This window comes from Mus caroli, chromosome 7 (genome assembly GCF_900094665.2).
Source record: "Mus caroli chromosome 7, CAROLI_EIJ_v1.1, whole genome shotgun sequence".
In the NCBI taxonomy this organism is placed as follows: domain Eukaryota; kingdom Metazoa; phylum Chordata; class Mammalia; order Rodentia; family Muridae; genus Mus; species Mus caroli.
The window spans coordinates 29,538,373-29,554,310 of NC_034576.1; the positions used below are offsets into that span (position 1 = coordinate 29,538,373).

The 15,938-nt window shown below is 51.7% G+C and overlaps 1 protein-coding gene across 2 annotated transcripts; it reads left to right on the forward strand.

Moving 5' to 3' along the window:
* On the forward strand, positions 1-15,656 carry Clip3 (CAP-Gly domain containing linker protein 3). Of its 2 annotated transcripts, none has more exons than XM_021166606.2 (14): positions 1-154; positions 454-677; positions 5,042-5,181; positions 5,267-5,360; positions 5,549-5,710; positions 6,116-6,234; positions 6,995-7,231; positions 10,021-10,156; positions 10,309-10,437; positions 11,548-11,691; positions 11,786-11,909; positions 12,092-12,156; positions 13,092-13,164; positions 14,091-15,656. In XM_021166606.2, the coding sequence occupies exons 2-14, from the start codon at positions 512-514 to the stop codon at positions 14,143-14,145; spliced, it is 1,644 nt and encodes a 547-aa protein (XP_021022265.1). In that variant the 5' UTR covers positions 1-154; positions 454-511; the 3' UTR covers positions 14,146-15,656. The 2 variants fall into 2 exon arrangements, with proteins under 2 accessions (XP_021022265.1, XP_029335580.1); XM_029479720.1 differs by having other exon boundaries at positions 467-677.
* Positions 15,657-15,938: the final 282 nt, after the last annotated feature.

Genomic DNA, 15,938 nt, shown 5'->3' on the forward strand with positions numbered 1-15,938 from the left:
CTCCATCCCCATCCCCCGCCAGCGTCTGGGCCTCGTCTCGTCCCCATTCTCTCTGTCTCCCTCTCGTCCCCCATCTCGTCCCCCGACACTGACACCCTGATACTCCTGAACTCTCTTCAGTCCCAGCCTTGCTCTCCAATCGGAGCCATCTGAGGTAAGATGGGAGGCTGGGGAGAAGGGGAGGGGCGAAGCATCCTGCATCCCTAGATAAACAAACCCCGGGAGGGGGCGGCCGAGACCCAGGGGCCTGGCACCCGAAGAGAAGAATGGGAGGCTGGGCCTGAGAGAAGTGGCAGGCATTGGGGCCCATATCCCTGGGCCTTCTAACGAGTAACGGGGATCCCTTTGGTTGCCCAAATCCAGAGCTGGGGACTAGGGGGCCGCCCGTGGCTCTTGAAGGGGCTTGGACCCCCGCGCTGTGGGGAGTCCTCTCAAGCTGACCTCTATCTTAAGGATTTGCCTCCAGGCCACCCCCCAACTTTGCACCAGCCCCCAAGGGCTACAGAGGACCATGACTAAGACGGATCCTGCCCCAATGGCCCCTCCGCCCCGAGGGGAGGAGGAAGAGGAGGAAGAAGAAGACGAACCAGTTCCAGAAGCCCCTAGCCCCACCCAGGAGCGCCGGCAGAAGCCAGTTGTGCACCCCTCAGCACCTGCTCCGCTCCCCAAAGACTACGGTAACCACTGTCCCCACCCTAGAATCTAGTCTGGAGCTTTAGGTGATGGTGGGTGGCTTGGCTGAGCTGTATAGATGGTGATGATGGGGGCATGCTGAAGGTGGTCCACTGGAGTCTTAGTTGATGAGCCCTTTAGACGGCTCTCCTTCGTTAATTACACTCATCTGTTAGAGAATGGGGGTTGGAAAAATTCTAGTTCTCCATTCATGACATATCAATTCAGTCGTTTAGTCGTTCAACAAACACTGTCTGGAAGCTACTGCGAGCCTAACTTTATGCTAGGAACTGGAGCTACAGCACAGAGCAAGACTTTCCTAAGGCTTTGCCGAGAGAACTCCCCAATCGCAGTCCCACAAATGAGGCTAAATATGAGATTACAGGAGACAATGAGATTGATTTTATCAAGCACAGAATGCTGCAAGAGCTTTTAAAGACAGGGTTCCCCTTAAGAGGTAGCATGTGGGGAAAACCCAGGTATGAGGGGGGAGGAGGAGGCTGCAGGAGAATTAAACACAGGAGTCAAGGGTCTGGGGTGGAAGGGTGTGAGGGAGGAGCTGAGAGTAACTGGGGAAACGAAGTGTCTATTCATTCATGGAGGATGGAGAATTCAGGCATCAGCCTTGCTCTCAGAGAGATCCAACAAGTGAAGGGACACACTACCTTCACTGTGCACAGTGGAGTGTGTGCTGTCAAAGTATCAAAAGGCGAGGCGTCCAGCGGGAGACATGGGTAGTTGCTGGCTCTTTCTGATTAGGTGCATTGCAGACTGAGGCCAGAAGCACCAGGAGGAAGCAGCTGTAAGCAGCTTGGACCAATAGCTCCAGTTGGAGAAGAGTGTGTGCAAAGGCCTGGGGCAGAAATGCAGAAGAGTGTGTGCAAAGGCCTGGGGGCAGAAATGTAGAAGAGTGTGTGCAGAGGCCCGGGGGCAGAAATGTAGAAGAGTGTGTGCAAAGGCCTGGGGCAGAAATGCAGAAGAAGAGTGTGTGCAGAGGCCTGGGGGCAGAAATGTAGAAGAGTGTGTGCAAAGGCCCAGGGGCAGGAATGCAAAAGAAGAGTGTGTGCAGAGGCCTGGGGGCAGAAATGTAGAAGAGTGTGTGCAGAGGCCTGGAGGGCAGAAATGCATTTGGAATTGCAAGACCACAAAGCTGCGTTTAGGGAGTAATCAGAAATGGGGACAGGTCTGGGAGGGACTTCCAGGCCACACCAAGGGCTTTCCCTGTTTTCTGAGCGTGGAAAGGAGAGAACAGTGTGTGCATGTGTGCAATCTAAAAATAGAGTAGGGCAGCCTTGTTAATTACATTTTAGTTGATTTTGTGTGTGCTTGCACGTGCATGCCACGGCATCTGTGTGCCAGTCAAATGACACATTTCTCTAGATCTTTCTCTCCTTTTACCCCGTGAGTCCTCGGGATCGAAGTTGGGTCATCTGGCTTGGTGACAAGCCTTTACCAGCAGAGCCATCCCACTGGCTCTTGATTGACAACCTTGAAAGCTCCTTCTGGCTTCTGATTAGAGAGAGAGATGGAACTCAGCCCTGGCTGGATGTGGGGGAGAGGTGTGAGGACCTCTCCAGCGAAGGTGTTGGCTGGCAGCGCCCAGGGGCTGTGAGATTCAGAAACTAGTGCTAGGTTCAGAGAGTTGGGGGATGGGGCGGGAGGGATCGCCTGTGGACATGTCACCTACAAGGGATCGATCAGAGGGACAAATTTTAGTCTAGCTAGAAAAATAAAAAGAATATTATCTGGAGAGATGGCTCATTTGAGAGAGTCCTTGCCATTTAGACATATTTAGATCCCCAGTACACACGTACAAGGCTAGGCACTGGGCACTGGCCGCTGGCATCTGTAATGTAGTGCCGGGGAGTCAGAGACGGGGGATGCCTGGAGCTGACCCTATCTCAAAACTAATGTGGCCAACAGAGGGAGACACCCGATGACATTAACCTCTGTTCCCATGGTGCACACTGTCCATATGTGTATACACAGAGCCACATACAACAGTATCATGTGGGAGTTTGGGATCCACCCCAGCAAAGTGGAAAACCTTTAGAAATTGAACAGGATCTGGCTGGAAGTCACAGAACCTAGGCCGGGCCCCGGGAATGGTCCTGCTTGTAGGACAAAGGTCTTGGAAGTGTTGCTTATTCAGGGAGAAAGCTGCCGGTGGTGTTTGTTTGCTCCGTTCATGTTTTATTTCTGAAGAGATCCACTAGACCTCTCCTGCATGGTGGTGCTGTGTGAAGTAGGCATAATGTAGACACACCTCCCAATGAGGATAGAGGCATAAGGAAGGCGGGACAGAAACACAGTGTGTGCATGAAGTCTTTATGGTGAAGGTGACAATCGAGAATGGGAGCGAGAAAAGAGAGGAGAGAAACTTGGGGTGTTGTTCAGCTTGCTTAGCTCAAAGCCTTGGATTCTATCCTCAGCAGGGAGAGGACTAGGAGGAGAAAGGGAAGGAGAGAGAGGGCAAGGGAGAGAAGAGGGAAGAGGAAGGACCATACGTACTATTTTTGGGGGCTTTGCGCTACGCCAAGACGTTAACAGGCAGCTTGGACAGGAGGCCAGGGCTAGCGGTTGAGGCTGGGTGGTGTGAGGAGGCCTCTCTGTGGATTTGGGCTTGCAAAGCATTATGAAGGCCTGAAGGAGGACACTGAACAACAGCAGTGCAGAGAGGCCAGGATTTGCTTGGCACATTGGAGGGACAGAAGGTCAGTTGGCTGAAGGGCTAAGGGAGAGGGAGGGTGCAGAAGATAAAGGGAGCAGATTGTGCAGAGCCTTGTGCACCACGGGGAGGCCTGTGGGCAGCTGGGAGCCAGAGGAATGTTCTGAGCCAGGACAGGCTGTGACGTTAGTGGATGGGGACAGACTCCTGATTCTCTGTTCATGGTCGCTGTCCATGGTCACGCCTCTGGATGTGTGGGATCCAGTCTTCACTTATTCGTCCACTGAGCACATGCTGAGGCCTCCGTGGAGTGTCACCCAGACCAGCTCACCAGCATCCCATTCAAGAAACAGACATGCCTTCCAGCACTGCCCTGGCTGGCTGGTCCATGAATCGGACCGAGCCCATTCATGGCTCTGTTTTAGAGATGCTACACAGAGCTTAAACTTTTAAAGATTTATTATTTTGTTATTGTTCTTAATTATGTGTATTCATGTGCATCTGTGTGTGGGTACATACACGTGAGTGCAGGTGCTTGAGAAGTCCGGAGGTATCAGGTCAGGTGTCACCCTAGAACAAGACTAACAGCCAGGTGTGAGCTATGTGAGCAAAGTGCTGGGGGCGGAGCTTAAGTCCTCAGCAAGCACAGAATGGGACCTGAACCGCTAAGTCATTTCCCCAGTCTCCAGAAATCTGTAAAGATACCTTTGAGTTTTTTTTTTTTTAAAACAAACAAACAAGGCTGGGCAGTGGTGGCGCATGCCTTTAATCCCAGCACTTGGGAGGCAGAGGCAGGCAGATTTCTGAGTCCGAGGCCAGTCTGGTTTATAGAGTGAGTTCCAGGACAGCTAGGACTATACAGAGAAACCGTCTCGAAAAACCAAAAAGCAAACAAACAACAATAATAACAAAAACACAAAAGATTTCTGGCATATCTGAGACAAGGTCTCATTGTATAGCCTCTGGTGGCCTAGAACTCCCTGTTTAGACCAGGCTGTCTTAGAAGTCACCGAGCTCCATCTGTTTCTGTCTCTCATGTGCTTTGTGTCTGACCGGGCTTTTCGGATAAAAATTAAAAAGAAAAACTTACCTCCTCTTGGGATTTGACTAGACCGTGTCTGTTCTACACACAACACAACACACACACACACACACTCACACACACGGTGCTGATGACTGAATTCAGGGCCTCATGCATGCTAAGCCAGCCTCTACCACCGAGCTCCGTCTCCAGCAGCTACATTGTGGAGGCAGGGTCTTGCTGTGTAGATCAAGCTGATGTGGATGTCTCCGTGTAGTCAGGCAGTCCATATTAGCCTCAGATTCCACGTGCTGAGATGACAGGCGTGTGCTACCACACCCAGCTCACTGTGCCCAGAGTTTGACCTGGTAACTGGGGCCCAGAGGCTTAGCAGGACCCTTGAACATGCAGCTGTAAAGATGCTGAACATGCAACCACTCTCTTTCAAAGGGTGGAATTACCAATTTCTTAAGACACTGGGGGGATCTGTATGCTTTTCATTTAGTGCCCTCCTTGTGCTGAAACCTGCTGGTTTTCCAGACAACACCTGTGGGTTGACTGTGGCCTGTGTGCCACCGTTTCAAACCATGTATTCAAGACTCTTTAAAGGCAACATGGTAGAGTCTCCTTCCCTCGTGATGCAAAGGGGAGATGGCTTGAGTCTGTACTTCTTTCTTCAGCTTTTACCTTCTTCGATCCCAATGACCCTGCGTGCCAGGAAATTCTGTTTGACCCGAAGACCACCATCCCAGAGCTGTTCGCCATTGTACGCCAGTGGGTCCCCCAAGTCCAGCACAAGATTGATGTCATTGGCAATGAGGTAGGAGCACTTCGGGAGGTTGGGGAGGGAGGAGACCCGGTTGCCCGTGTTTGGGTAATCCCATGTTGTTATCTGGTGCTCACAGATTCTTCGTCGTGGCTGCCACGTGAATGATCGTGATGGACTCACAGATATGACACTGCTCCATTATGCGTGCAAAGCTGGGGCCCATGGAGTCGGTAAGAGCCCAGACCCCACAACCTAGGCTCCCAGCCCTCAAGACCACTGAGGACTCAGGCCCTAATAGCACATCTGGTGATTGTTATCCAAGACCCCAAAATGCATAACTGAGACACAAGGGTCCCACCCAACGTGTTGGGCACTTGTATTGGAAAATGGCTTCCCAGCTGACACCCGCTCTTTGCAGGAGACCCTGCGGCCGCTGTGCGTCTCTCACAGCAGCTGCTGGCGCTAGGCGCAGATGTGACCCTGCGCAGCCGCTGGACCAACATGAACGCCCTTCACTATGCCGCCTATTTTGATGTGCCAGACCTTGTGCGTGTGCTGCTGAAGGGGGCGAGGCCCAGGGGTGAGGAGGCGGAGTCTCTCTGGAACGGGGTGTGGCTTGGATGAGGGGTGGAGTTTCTTAGAGGGAGAAGGGTGCCCAGGGTTTTGAGAGCGTGGGGGCCACCATCCATCTGGTTAAGGGGGGAAAAACTCAAGATGAAAGGATAAAAGACTGAGGCCTAAGGTTGAAGGGTGCTGGGATTCAAACAGGAAACAAGGGATAGATAGACATGCACGGACGCGGGATGGCAGGAGTCTAGTGTGTTGGTGGGGGGGTAAGTGGTGATGGGGTCATATATGTGACAGAAGGGCAGGTTGGGCAAGATGTTTAGAGACTGGGAGCCCTGAGCAGGCAGGGGTGAGACTCCATGCAGATGTGGCAGACAGTCACTCACTCTTACCCTTCCCTCACCTGCCCACTTCCCAGTGGTGAACTCCACCTGCAGTGACTTCAACCATGGCTCGGCTCTTCACATCGCTGCCTCGAATCTGTGCCTGGGCGCTGCCAAATGTTTACTGGAGCATGGTGCCAACCCAGCACTGAGGGTACTGCCACTCACCCCTTTATCCCCTCCCTCCTGCCTTCTCCCCTTCCCTTCAGCAGGTCTCCAAAGAGAGGATCAAGCCCTCTCCTAATACATCAGGACACCTCTGCACATTTAACAAACAAGTGAAACCACACCTGAGATTCACATACTGTTCGTTATGCAGCAGGTCACTTCTAATTACTATACGCCCCGTTTTACAATGGGGAGTCTGAGGTGAAGAGATCAAAAGAATTGCCCAGGATGTGCTGTGAGGAGTGTGTTCTTTCAGTCCTGGGTGACCAGGGTCAGTGATGTAACAGGCCTAGAGTCTTGGAGGTTGACTTTGAGTCTCTGTCTATTTTTTTATTGTCTGATTTTGTTTGGTTTTGAGATGGGGTTTTACTATAGCCCTGGCTGGCCTGAAACTCTCTGTGTTGACCAGGCTGGCCTCAACCCCTCAGAGGTATGCCTACTTCTGCTTTTGCCTCCCTAGTGCAGGAACTAAAAGTGTGTACCACCACTTTTTTTCCCCCCAAGGTTCCACTATGTAGCCCTGGAGGGCCTGGAACTCCCCCCCCCCATACTTGGCAGACATGCACCGCTGCACCCAGGTCACATCCGCATCTTTACCCTCCATTTCCTCCTATTCCCAAATTGACCTAGGGTGTAACTTAGCATAACTCTTGCTTTACCCAATCTGGGGGTCTGAGGTGTGGTCTCTAAAGGGGTATGGCTTGTCCCACTCAGTCCTTGTTTCTTGTGTTCTCTTTTATCCACAGAACCGAAAGGGACAGGTACCAGCGGAAGTGGTCCCAGACCCCATGGACATGTCCCTTGACAAGGCAGAGGCGGCCCTGGTGGCCAAGGAACTGCGGACACTCCTAGAAGAGGCTGTGCCACTGTCCTGCACCCTGCCCAAAGTTACACTACCCAACTATGACAACGTCCCAGGCAATCTCATGCTCAGCGCGCTGGGCCTGCGCCTAGGAGACAGAGTGCTCCTTGATGGGCAGAAGGTCAGGGCTGGGATGAGGGGTGGGGAGGACTCAGTCTCACATCATTCCCCACCCCCCAGCCCCTAGAGCTGGGTGCATGGGCTTCAGACAGACTCCCTGGCAGTCACACCGTACTTCATTTCTCCTAGAAGTTATCAGCACACTACATTTGTACGATGTACACCCTGTGCTGAGCTCTGACAGACCTGCCCCTGACTGCAGTTACAGTCACAGCTGAAACAGTGATTAGCATAGCTCTCTGCATAACCGGGGTTCTCCTGGAAGGCCTGTGACCCACTTCACCCTCGGGTGCAAAGTCAGGGCTTTCACTGGGATGTTAGGGGCCTCAGGATAGAAGCTAAGTGACCCAGGAGAAGAGAAGCAGGAAGTGTCTTGAGTTAAAGCCAACAGGGGGCGGCTGGGAAGAGGCAGAGAAAGTGTGTTTCCTCTGCCCACCTCAGCTTTCTTTCCCTTGCCTGGTGCCCCTCGTGCCAGCGCATTTGTGCTTTAGGACAGGGGGTCATGGCAACCCCAGCTCTGCTCCGTGGAGTTCTGCTGGTAATGGAGTAGACAGTAAAGTGCTGCGGTGGCTCTGTTCAGTCCCAGTGGCAGCAGGGACGGTGACAGACACTCAGTGCCTGGGTTTAGGAAACAGACCCTGGCTGGAGGCAGGAGAGGTTTTAGCTGGAGTGTTCCGAGAAGGCTTCCCTGAGGACGTGATGTTCAAGCTGAGGAAGGAGCTCCTAAAGTGACGGCCGATAGGAAGGAACAGTGCGCAAGCAGAGGGATCCTGGGACAGGAGTGGAGCTAGAGAGTTCGGAAGGGGCTGGATCGCACCAGACCCGCAGACCTCTTGTAGGAAGTGGGATTTGGATTTTTGTTTGTTTGTTTGGCAAGTGTTTTGTTTCCTAACCAAAAGCTCCTAGGGCCATGAGACGGCCCAGAGGAAAAGGTGCTTGCCATACAGGTTCGGCAACCTGAGTTCAAACACCATTTTTAAAGAGCTCACTGTGGCACATCCAGAAAAGCTCCTGTAACTCACTGGACAGTTTGAGGGTCTGAGGCTTACCCTCCCCATTTGATATCCCAGAAGAGGCTCGCCTTCTGTCCTTAGCCATGGGATACCCAGCACTGCTAAAGCAACAACCAGCTTAGGCTTAGTAGCTTGCCCGGGTTCCGTTCAGCTTTGTCACACACCAGGAGTAGGTCCTGGGATAGTGGTGCCCCTCTGTCAGCTTCTGCCCCTGAAAGTGAGATGACAGTGCCCACCACGGGCAGGTTGGAGGTGTGTGTCAGGAGTCTGAGGCCTTTAGAAGAGAGCCCGGTATATGCTAACTGTGCTTTGTTTGCTGGGCACCGTCCCCATCCCCATAGAGAACAGTTAGCAGGCTAGCCCTGTCAATCCGTCTGTCTGTTGTTCCAGAGAGAGAGCGCTAGTGCTTCCTAGATACTAGGCAAGTGCTCTGTCGCTGAGCTGCATCTCCAGCTTTAGTTAGCCTGTTCTTTAGACAAGGGACTCATGGCTGGGAGTGAGAGCTATTAGCTCAGTGGTAGAATGCTTGCCCAGCATGCATGAGCACTGCAGAGAGAGAAAAAAAAAAAAAAAAGAATGGCTGTGTGTGGTGGCACATTCCTAGCTCTCAGGAGGCAGAAACAGGGAAGTCAGACGTCCAAGCCCAGCCTGGGCTACTTGAAACCCTGATTCAAAAAAGAAAAAAAGCCGGGCGTGGTGACACACACCTTTAATCCCAGCACTCAGGAGGCAGAGGCAGGTGGATTTCTGAGTTCGAGGCCAGACTGGTCTACCAAGTGAGTTCCAGGACAGCCAGGGCTATACAGAGAAACGCTGTCTTGGGGAAAAAAAAAAACAAAAACAAAAGCAAACCAAAAAAAACCAAAAAAGAAAAAAAAAGATGAATCCAAGGTATGTTAAAATCAGGAGACCTCTCAGGATTATAGTGACCACAGTCACTGAGAACTCTCTGCAGCTAAGTTTTTGTTTTTTGTTTTGTATAGATGTGTTTTTAAATGTGTGCACAGCAGTGCAGTACCCCAGGAGTCCAGAAGAGGGCACTGGATTCCCGGAGTTACAGTCACAGGTGGTTGTGAGCCTCCTGGCATGGGTGCTGGGAAACAACCTTCTGCCATCTTAACATCAAGTGCTCTTAACTACTGAGCCACGTCTCTGGCATTTGTATGTGTCTTAAAAAATGTCATCTCCCCTACTCTTAAGGCAGGCATAAAGCCACGTGCCTGAAATCCCAGCACTGGGGAAGCCTAGCTCAAGGCAGGTGGAGGTGGGGGCACAAATGAACTGAGACAGGGCTCACTCTGTAGCTTAGGCCAGACTGGAACCTGTGTGATCAAGGTTGGCCTTGATCTTCCGGCAGTTCTCTGCCTCAGCATCTGAAGTGCTGGGGTTGTAGACATGAGTCACCAGAGCTAGTGTCAAACTTTGAGCTGTATGTCACTTGTGGCTATTACTGAAGTAGGTAAGATTGATCTGAGACAATCTTTTTCGCTTATGGGGCTGGAACCCAGGGCCTTATGCATAGTGGCACTCTGCCATCGAGTTCTATATCCCAATCCCCTCAACATCTTTATTAAGAGGATGCAGTCTTTGTTCCCATTTGGTGGATGAGGAAGCTGAGGGATAAAGAGACCTATGTAGTCACCTAGCCAACAAGAGCCAGAGCTGAGATTTGAACCTGGTTCCTGCATCCACTCTGCTATGCTGCCTGTCTGTCAGTGGTCCACCATGGTATCCACGGCCCCTGCCCAAGCCATGTCATCCTTGTTCCCCCCGCCAGACAGGCACGCTGAGGTTCTGTGGGACCACTGAGTTTGCCAGCGGCCAGTGGGTGGGCGTGGAGCTAGATGAACCAGAAGGCAAGAACGATGGCAGCGTTGGGGGTGTCCGGTACTTCATCTGCCCTCCCAAGCAAGGTCAGTCTCTGACTGGAGCCCAGGTCGGTGGGATGGGGGTATGCTCAATTCTGATGCTGCTGTCTGGGGAAAGGGGATGGGAAGAGACACAGCAAAGCCTAAGGGTCTCTTGGCTCGGGCAATGCTAATCCCAGTGTCTGCTTCCTCTTCAGGTCTCTTTGCATCTGTGTCCAAAGTCTCCAAGGCAGTGGATGCACCCCCGTCATCTGTTACCTCCACACCCCGGACTCCCCGCATGGACTTCTCCCGCGTAACTGGCAAGGGCCGAAGAGAACACAAAGGTGAGGAGTGTGGAGTCAAAGGCGTGGGAAGAGGCAGCCTTGGGAACGCTGTTGGGTAGCTCAGGATTCTGTCTTTCCTCAACACCAACTGTAGAGAATAAGCTGACTCCCTCCTTCAGTGACTTGGTTTCTCCTCTCACCCACCACTGGCCCAAACCAGCTTTTAGTCTGGGGTTCCCAGCCTCCTGAGACTTAGTTTACTCTCAGGCCCCAAGACCTCTCCCAGCTTTAGGGAAGAATCTGTCTATAGGGGTTTCACTCTTCCCGAAGTTTCTGCCTTTTATGAACAGAGGTACTCTCAGACCAAAACTCAGCCTTATCTTACCACTGTCCCCCCTCTCTCTGATGTATGTGACCATGTGTGGACAAGTGTTGGTGGGCGCTCTCATAAATACATGCCTGCTCACGTGGAGATCCGCCTGCCTCTGCCTCCTGAGAGCTGGGGTTAGAAGAGTTTGCCACCACTGCCCAGCTTCTGCTTAAGTTTTGTGAGACAGAATCTTTCCCTGAACATAAGATCATATATTTGGCTAGACTGGCCAGCACACAGGCTCCAGCCTGTGTCCAGTGTCTTGGTGCCCAAGACTGCCCCTTCCTCTTCACACGACTGCCGGGAATTAAACTCAGGTTCTCAACGCTGAGCTGAGCTCAACCCTATTTATTTTCTAGGTGAGGTCCCACGGGGTTGCATAGGCTGATCTTGAACACCTTGGCTTACTGAGTGATGGTGGCGTATTCCTTTGATCCCAGCACTAGAGAAGCAGAGGCAGGTGGAACTCTGTGGGTTCAAGGACGGCCTGGTCTACGAATGAGTTGTAGGGCCACATAAACCCTGTCTCAGAAAACAAAAGCGAAAACCCCACCTTAGTTCATATCTCCTGAGCCCTGGGACTATAGTCCCTTATCACTCACTACCTCCAGTTCCTTTTCTTTTGCTGTCTGGTCACACTAGGGATTGTATTCAGGACTCAAATATATGCTAAGCAAGTGCTGTATTCCTGAGCCATGGCTCCAACTTTCTTTCCTGCATTATTGAAGGGAAATTTGGGGGCTCCTGATTTCCACCTCCATTTTTCCTTTGGGTTCCATATCTTTACCTTTCATTCCCAGGGAAGAAGAAGTCCCCATCTTCCCCATCTCTGGGCAGTCTGCAGCAGCGTGAAGGGGCCAAAGCTGAGGTTGGAGACCAAGTCCTTGTGGCAGGCCAGAAGCAGGGGATTGTGCGCTTCTATGGGAAGACTGACTTTGCTCCAGGTGAGGGTGGGCTCTGGGGTGGGATGTGACTCAGATGCACAAGGCCCTGGGTTGGCACTGAGGTTGAGGCCTCCTGGCAACACCCTTATTACAGGTTACTGGTATGGCATCGAGCTGGACCAGCCCACAGGCAAACATGACGGCTCTGTGTTCGGCGTCCGGTACTTTACCTGTGCCCCGAGGCATGGGGTCTTTGCACCAGCATCTCGTATCCAGAGGTGAGCCTCGCTGTGCCCCTCTGCTCAGGAAGCCACCTAGAGTCCATGTCTCCCCTTAGATGGTCCTTTTGGACTGGCGAGACATAGTTGGTTGTTGTACTGTACCTATTTCCTTTGGGCCCCTGGGGGTTCATTCAGCTCCTAGCCCTTCATGGTTCTGAATTTTCTGCGTGTCTCCCCAGGATTGGTGGATCCACTGATCCCCCTGGAGACAGTGTTGGAGCCAAAAAAGTGCATCAAGTGACAAGTGAGTTGGAGGCCGGGATGCAGGAAGGAGTATGGGTATCAGGATGGGAGAAGGGCTGTGGGGTCTCAGCTCTATATTAGTGACAACCTCTGCCATTTACCCTGATACATGTGGCCAGAAAAACATGAGACAGGCCCCCAAGAAAGATAGGTCCTGTAGATATGGGGAAGTTAACAAGGGTATGAGGGTTTAGAATACAGTTTAGTTGTAGAGCCCCTACCTAGAATCCCCCAGTGAGGGGTTGGGGTCCTGGCTCTGTGGTAGAGCTCCTGCCTAGAATCCCCCCAGTGAGGGATTAGGTGTGGAACATAACTCAACAAGCTTAAGGCCCTGGGTTCAATCCTAAGCACTGAGAAAAAAAAAAAAAGAGAGGGGAAAAAAAAAACACCCGTGGGGCTGGAGAAATGGCTCAGTGGTTAAGGGCACTGCTGTTTTCCCAAAAGACCAGAGTTCAATTCCCAACACCCCCATGCCAATTCATAATTGTCTGTAATTCCAGTTTAGGGGATCTGATACCCTCACACAGACATCCATGCAGGCAGAACACCAATGCACATAAAGAAATATTAAAAATCTGTAATACCAACATTCCTGGAGTTGAAGTGGAAGGACTGCGAATTTTAGACCCGTCTCAAGTACACAGTGAGACTATTTAAAACAAATGAAACCCAACCTAACTAAACAAAAACAAGGGTGTAAGCAGGCACTGGGGAAGAGGGCTTCATCAGAGGAGTATTAGAGGTGTGGATAACTAATGGTGGGGTCACCAGGTACTAATAAGAGGATGATGAAGGGGTCTAGTCAGGATCTGGAGACATGGAGAGATATGACTGTGTATGTGTGTGTGTGTGTGTGTGTGTGTGTGTGTGAGGGGGTTGTCAATAACACAGGTGACTTAACTGCCACCTCCCTTGAGACTTTGCCTTCTTCTCCAGTGACACAGCCCAAACGCACCTTTACGACAGTCCGGACCCCAAAGGACATTGCGTCAGAGAACTCTATCTCCAGGTGTGTGGCTAGCCTTCTAGCGGAGGGTTAGAGATGCCTGCAAGGCCACTGGCTGTGGTGTGCAAGGCCCTCCTTGGGTTGGAAATGGAGGTTCAGTTGTAAGTACAGTGGATGTGGTGGTTATGTCTGTAATCCCAGCGCCCCGCAGACAGGAGGGTCAAGGATTCCATGCCTTCCTGAGCTACATGGTGGGAGACTGTCTCGTTCATGAAACCCACTTTAAAAACGAGAAAGAAGGAAAGGGGAAAGAGGCAGGTGGCTCTCTCTGGGTTCAAGGACATCTTACAACTTGGTCTACAGAATGAGTTCCAGGACACAGGGAGACACAGAGAGACACAGAGAGAAGCTTGTCAAAGAAAACAAAAATGAACAAAAAACCAAACCCAAACCCAAAAAGCCAGGCAGTGATGGTGCACACTTTAGTTCCAGCACTAGGGGGCAGAGCCAGCCTAGTCTACAGAGCAAGTTCTAAGACAGCCCAAGCTACACAAAGAAAACTTGTCTGGAAAAAACAAGCCAAAACAAACCAAAGACCAGACAGACAGAGTATGCCATTCTTGTCTTGTACAGTGGCTCATACAGCACAGGGAGGCTGAGGCAGGCGGATTGCCCTCAGCCTGAGAACAGCTTGGGGTATGTAGCGAGACCCTGCCCTGCAAAAACAGCGAAGGAGGAGGGAGGGAAGGAGGAAAGGAGGGGAGCATCTTTAGAAAGCAAGGCTTGCCTGACTTCTGGAGACTTCAGCTGAGGAAGCAGAAACCTCCCTCCCCCAACCTGTGCACACGCACACACACACACACACACACACACACACACCGTACAAGTGTACACAGGCACAGCCAGAGGAAGAACGCCAGGCACAGAGGTGAAGTGAGGGAGCCAGATGCCCACACCTACGTCCCACCTGACTGTTCTTCCTCTTCTAGGTTACTCTTCTGCTGCTGGTTTCCTTGGATGCTGAGGGCAGAGATGCAGTCTTAGAGGCCCTGGATACCTAACACAGAGACAGAGTCCCCTCTAGCATCTCCTAACACAAGGAGCCCCCCCCCCAGCCATCCCAAGATAGAGATTCCCAGTGACTTCAGAATAGAAACCCCGTTAGCCAGCCCTCGATTACTGAGGCCCCATTATTAACAGATCTCCCACCACGACGACTCCCTAAATACAGACCTCATGTTACCCAAAAGAGATTCCCTGAGTAGCACCTTCAGGCTAGTCCCTGTCCCCTACTCCTCAGAGCAGATTCCCCCCAATAAACATTTTCCACTTCACCCAAGGGATGCTGACCCTCTCCACAACAGGACGTTCTTGAGTTACCAGTGAATTAGAGTTCCATGAATGAAGACCCCCCCCCCCTGGTTCTCCTTAAGCATAGGCCATACTTCCAGAATAGCCAGCCACATCACTGTCCCCATTTAACATCAGTCTCCTCAAAATGTTGTGACCCCAAGGTCACCAGAAAGCCCTTATCTTCTACTCTCCTTATCAGAGATGCCCTCCACTCACTTAAGTCCCTGTTCTCACCCCTGAACAAGACACCCACTTAGTCGGCCCACTCACCCCAATTTTCAAACACCAAAACCGTCCTGGAAGCATGAATTACAGGACAGCAAGTCTTCCTGCCCTCTGTACCCTGAGAAACCCCCAGTGCCTTGTATGAAGCCCACCCCACATGGCCCACAGTCCCTGTGCTGGCCAAGGCTCCCAGAAAATTCTCTATTTTTTAAAGTGATAACTTCCCCCCTTTGGGGGGAATCCCCAAATTTGGAGGCCCCATTCTAGAACTCTGGGGAGTTCAAATTCCAGAGAGAATATATATTATATATATCCCCCAAATTCCCCATCCTTCCAAGCCCCACGATCTCTAGAAGACCCCAAATTTCTAATTCCCAGGACTTCCCTACCCAAGTAACAGAATCTTCAAATCCCCAGGGAATCCCAAACTTAAGACCCCAATCCCAAGCCCTCAGGAAACTCCCAACTACAAGGTCCTTAGGACTGGGAGGAAGGAACCTGTTGCCAGGCTCTCAGGGCATCTCAAACCTGACTCCCAGGCACTAGGAGACCCCAAACAGGAAGTCCCATCTTTGGAACAAGGATAGAGGACTCGAATACTCTTAGTCCATGGATCATCTAATCTCTCAACCTCCAAATTCCATGGGCCCCAGCTTCAAGGGAACCCCCAAGTCCCAAATCTCTGATTACTAATATGTGCAGGGCCCCAGGGCTCTAACAGGACTCCAAGTCATGGAGTCCCTACTTCAATGTACCTTCCGGTCACAGGTCCAAGACACTAAATCTAAGTCATTGGCCCCAAAGGACTTCACAGCTCCTGGGCCAGACCAACAGCCTGCGGGAGAACCTGAGGGCCCCATAGGTCCAGAGCAGACCTGGGGCCCTGACCACCAAGGACAGCTCACGACTGCCCCTTCACTGCATGTCCCTAAAATCAGCATGACTCCTGTCCTCTTCAATAAAGACGTTTCTATGGCCTTCTTGTGTCAGGTCACTGGGGGGTTACTGCATTGACCCTGTGCCCTTGCTGGGTAAGAATGGCGGAAGTTTTGTTTGTTTGTTTGTTTGTTTGTTTAATGTCCTGTCCCTGTGTCAGTGACATAGGACTTACAACTTGGCCTGCAGAATTCAGGCTCCTTTCCTGCAGTCTCCCTCGCTGTAGGTCTCAACTGAGTCCACAGGGACATGCAGGTCTGTTAGGTTCTGGAGTAGTGATTGGTAGGAACCAGGCGAAGTCCCGCCTGAGTTTAGGACACAAC

Bases quoted from the DNA above. Each gene is read 5' to 3' on its own strand.
- Clip3 (XM_021166606.2), top strand. From the start codon at position 512: ATGACTAAGACGGATCCTGCCCCAATGGCCCCTCCGCCCCGAGGGGAG. The intron at 7,232-10,020 runs GTCAGGGCTGGG...TCCCCCCGCCAG, and splicing joins TGCTCCTTGATGGGCAGAAG to ACAGGCACGCTGAGGTTCTG. The intron at 10,438-11,547 runs GTGAGGAGTGTG...TTTCATTCCCAG, and splicing joins GGGCCGAAGAGAACACAAAG to GGAAGAAGAAGTCCCCATCT.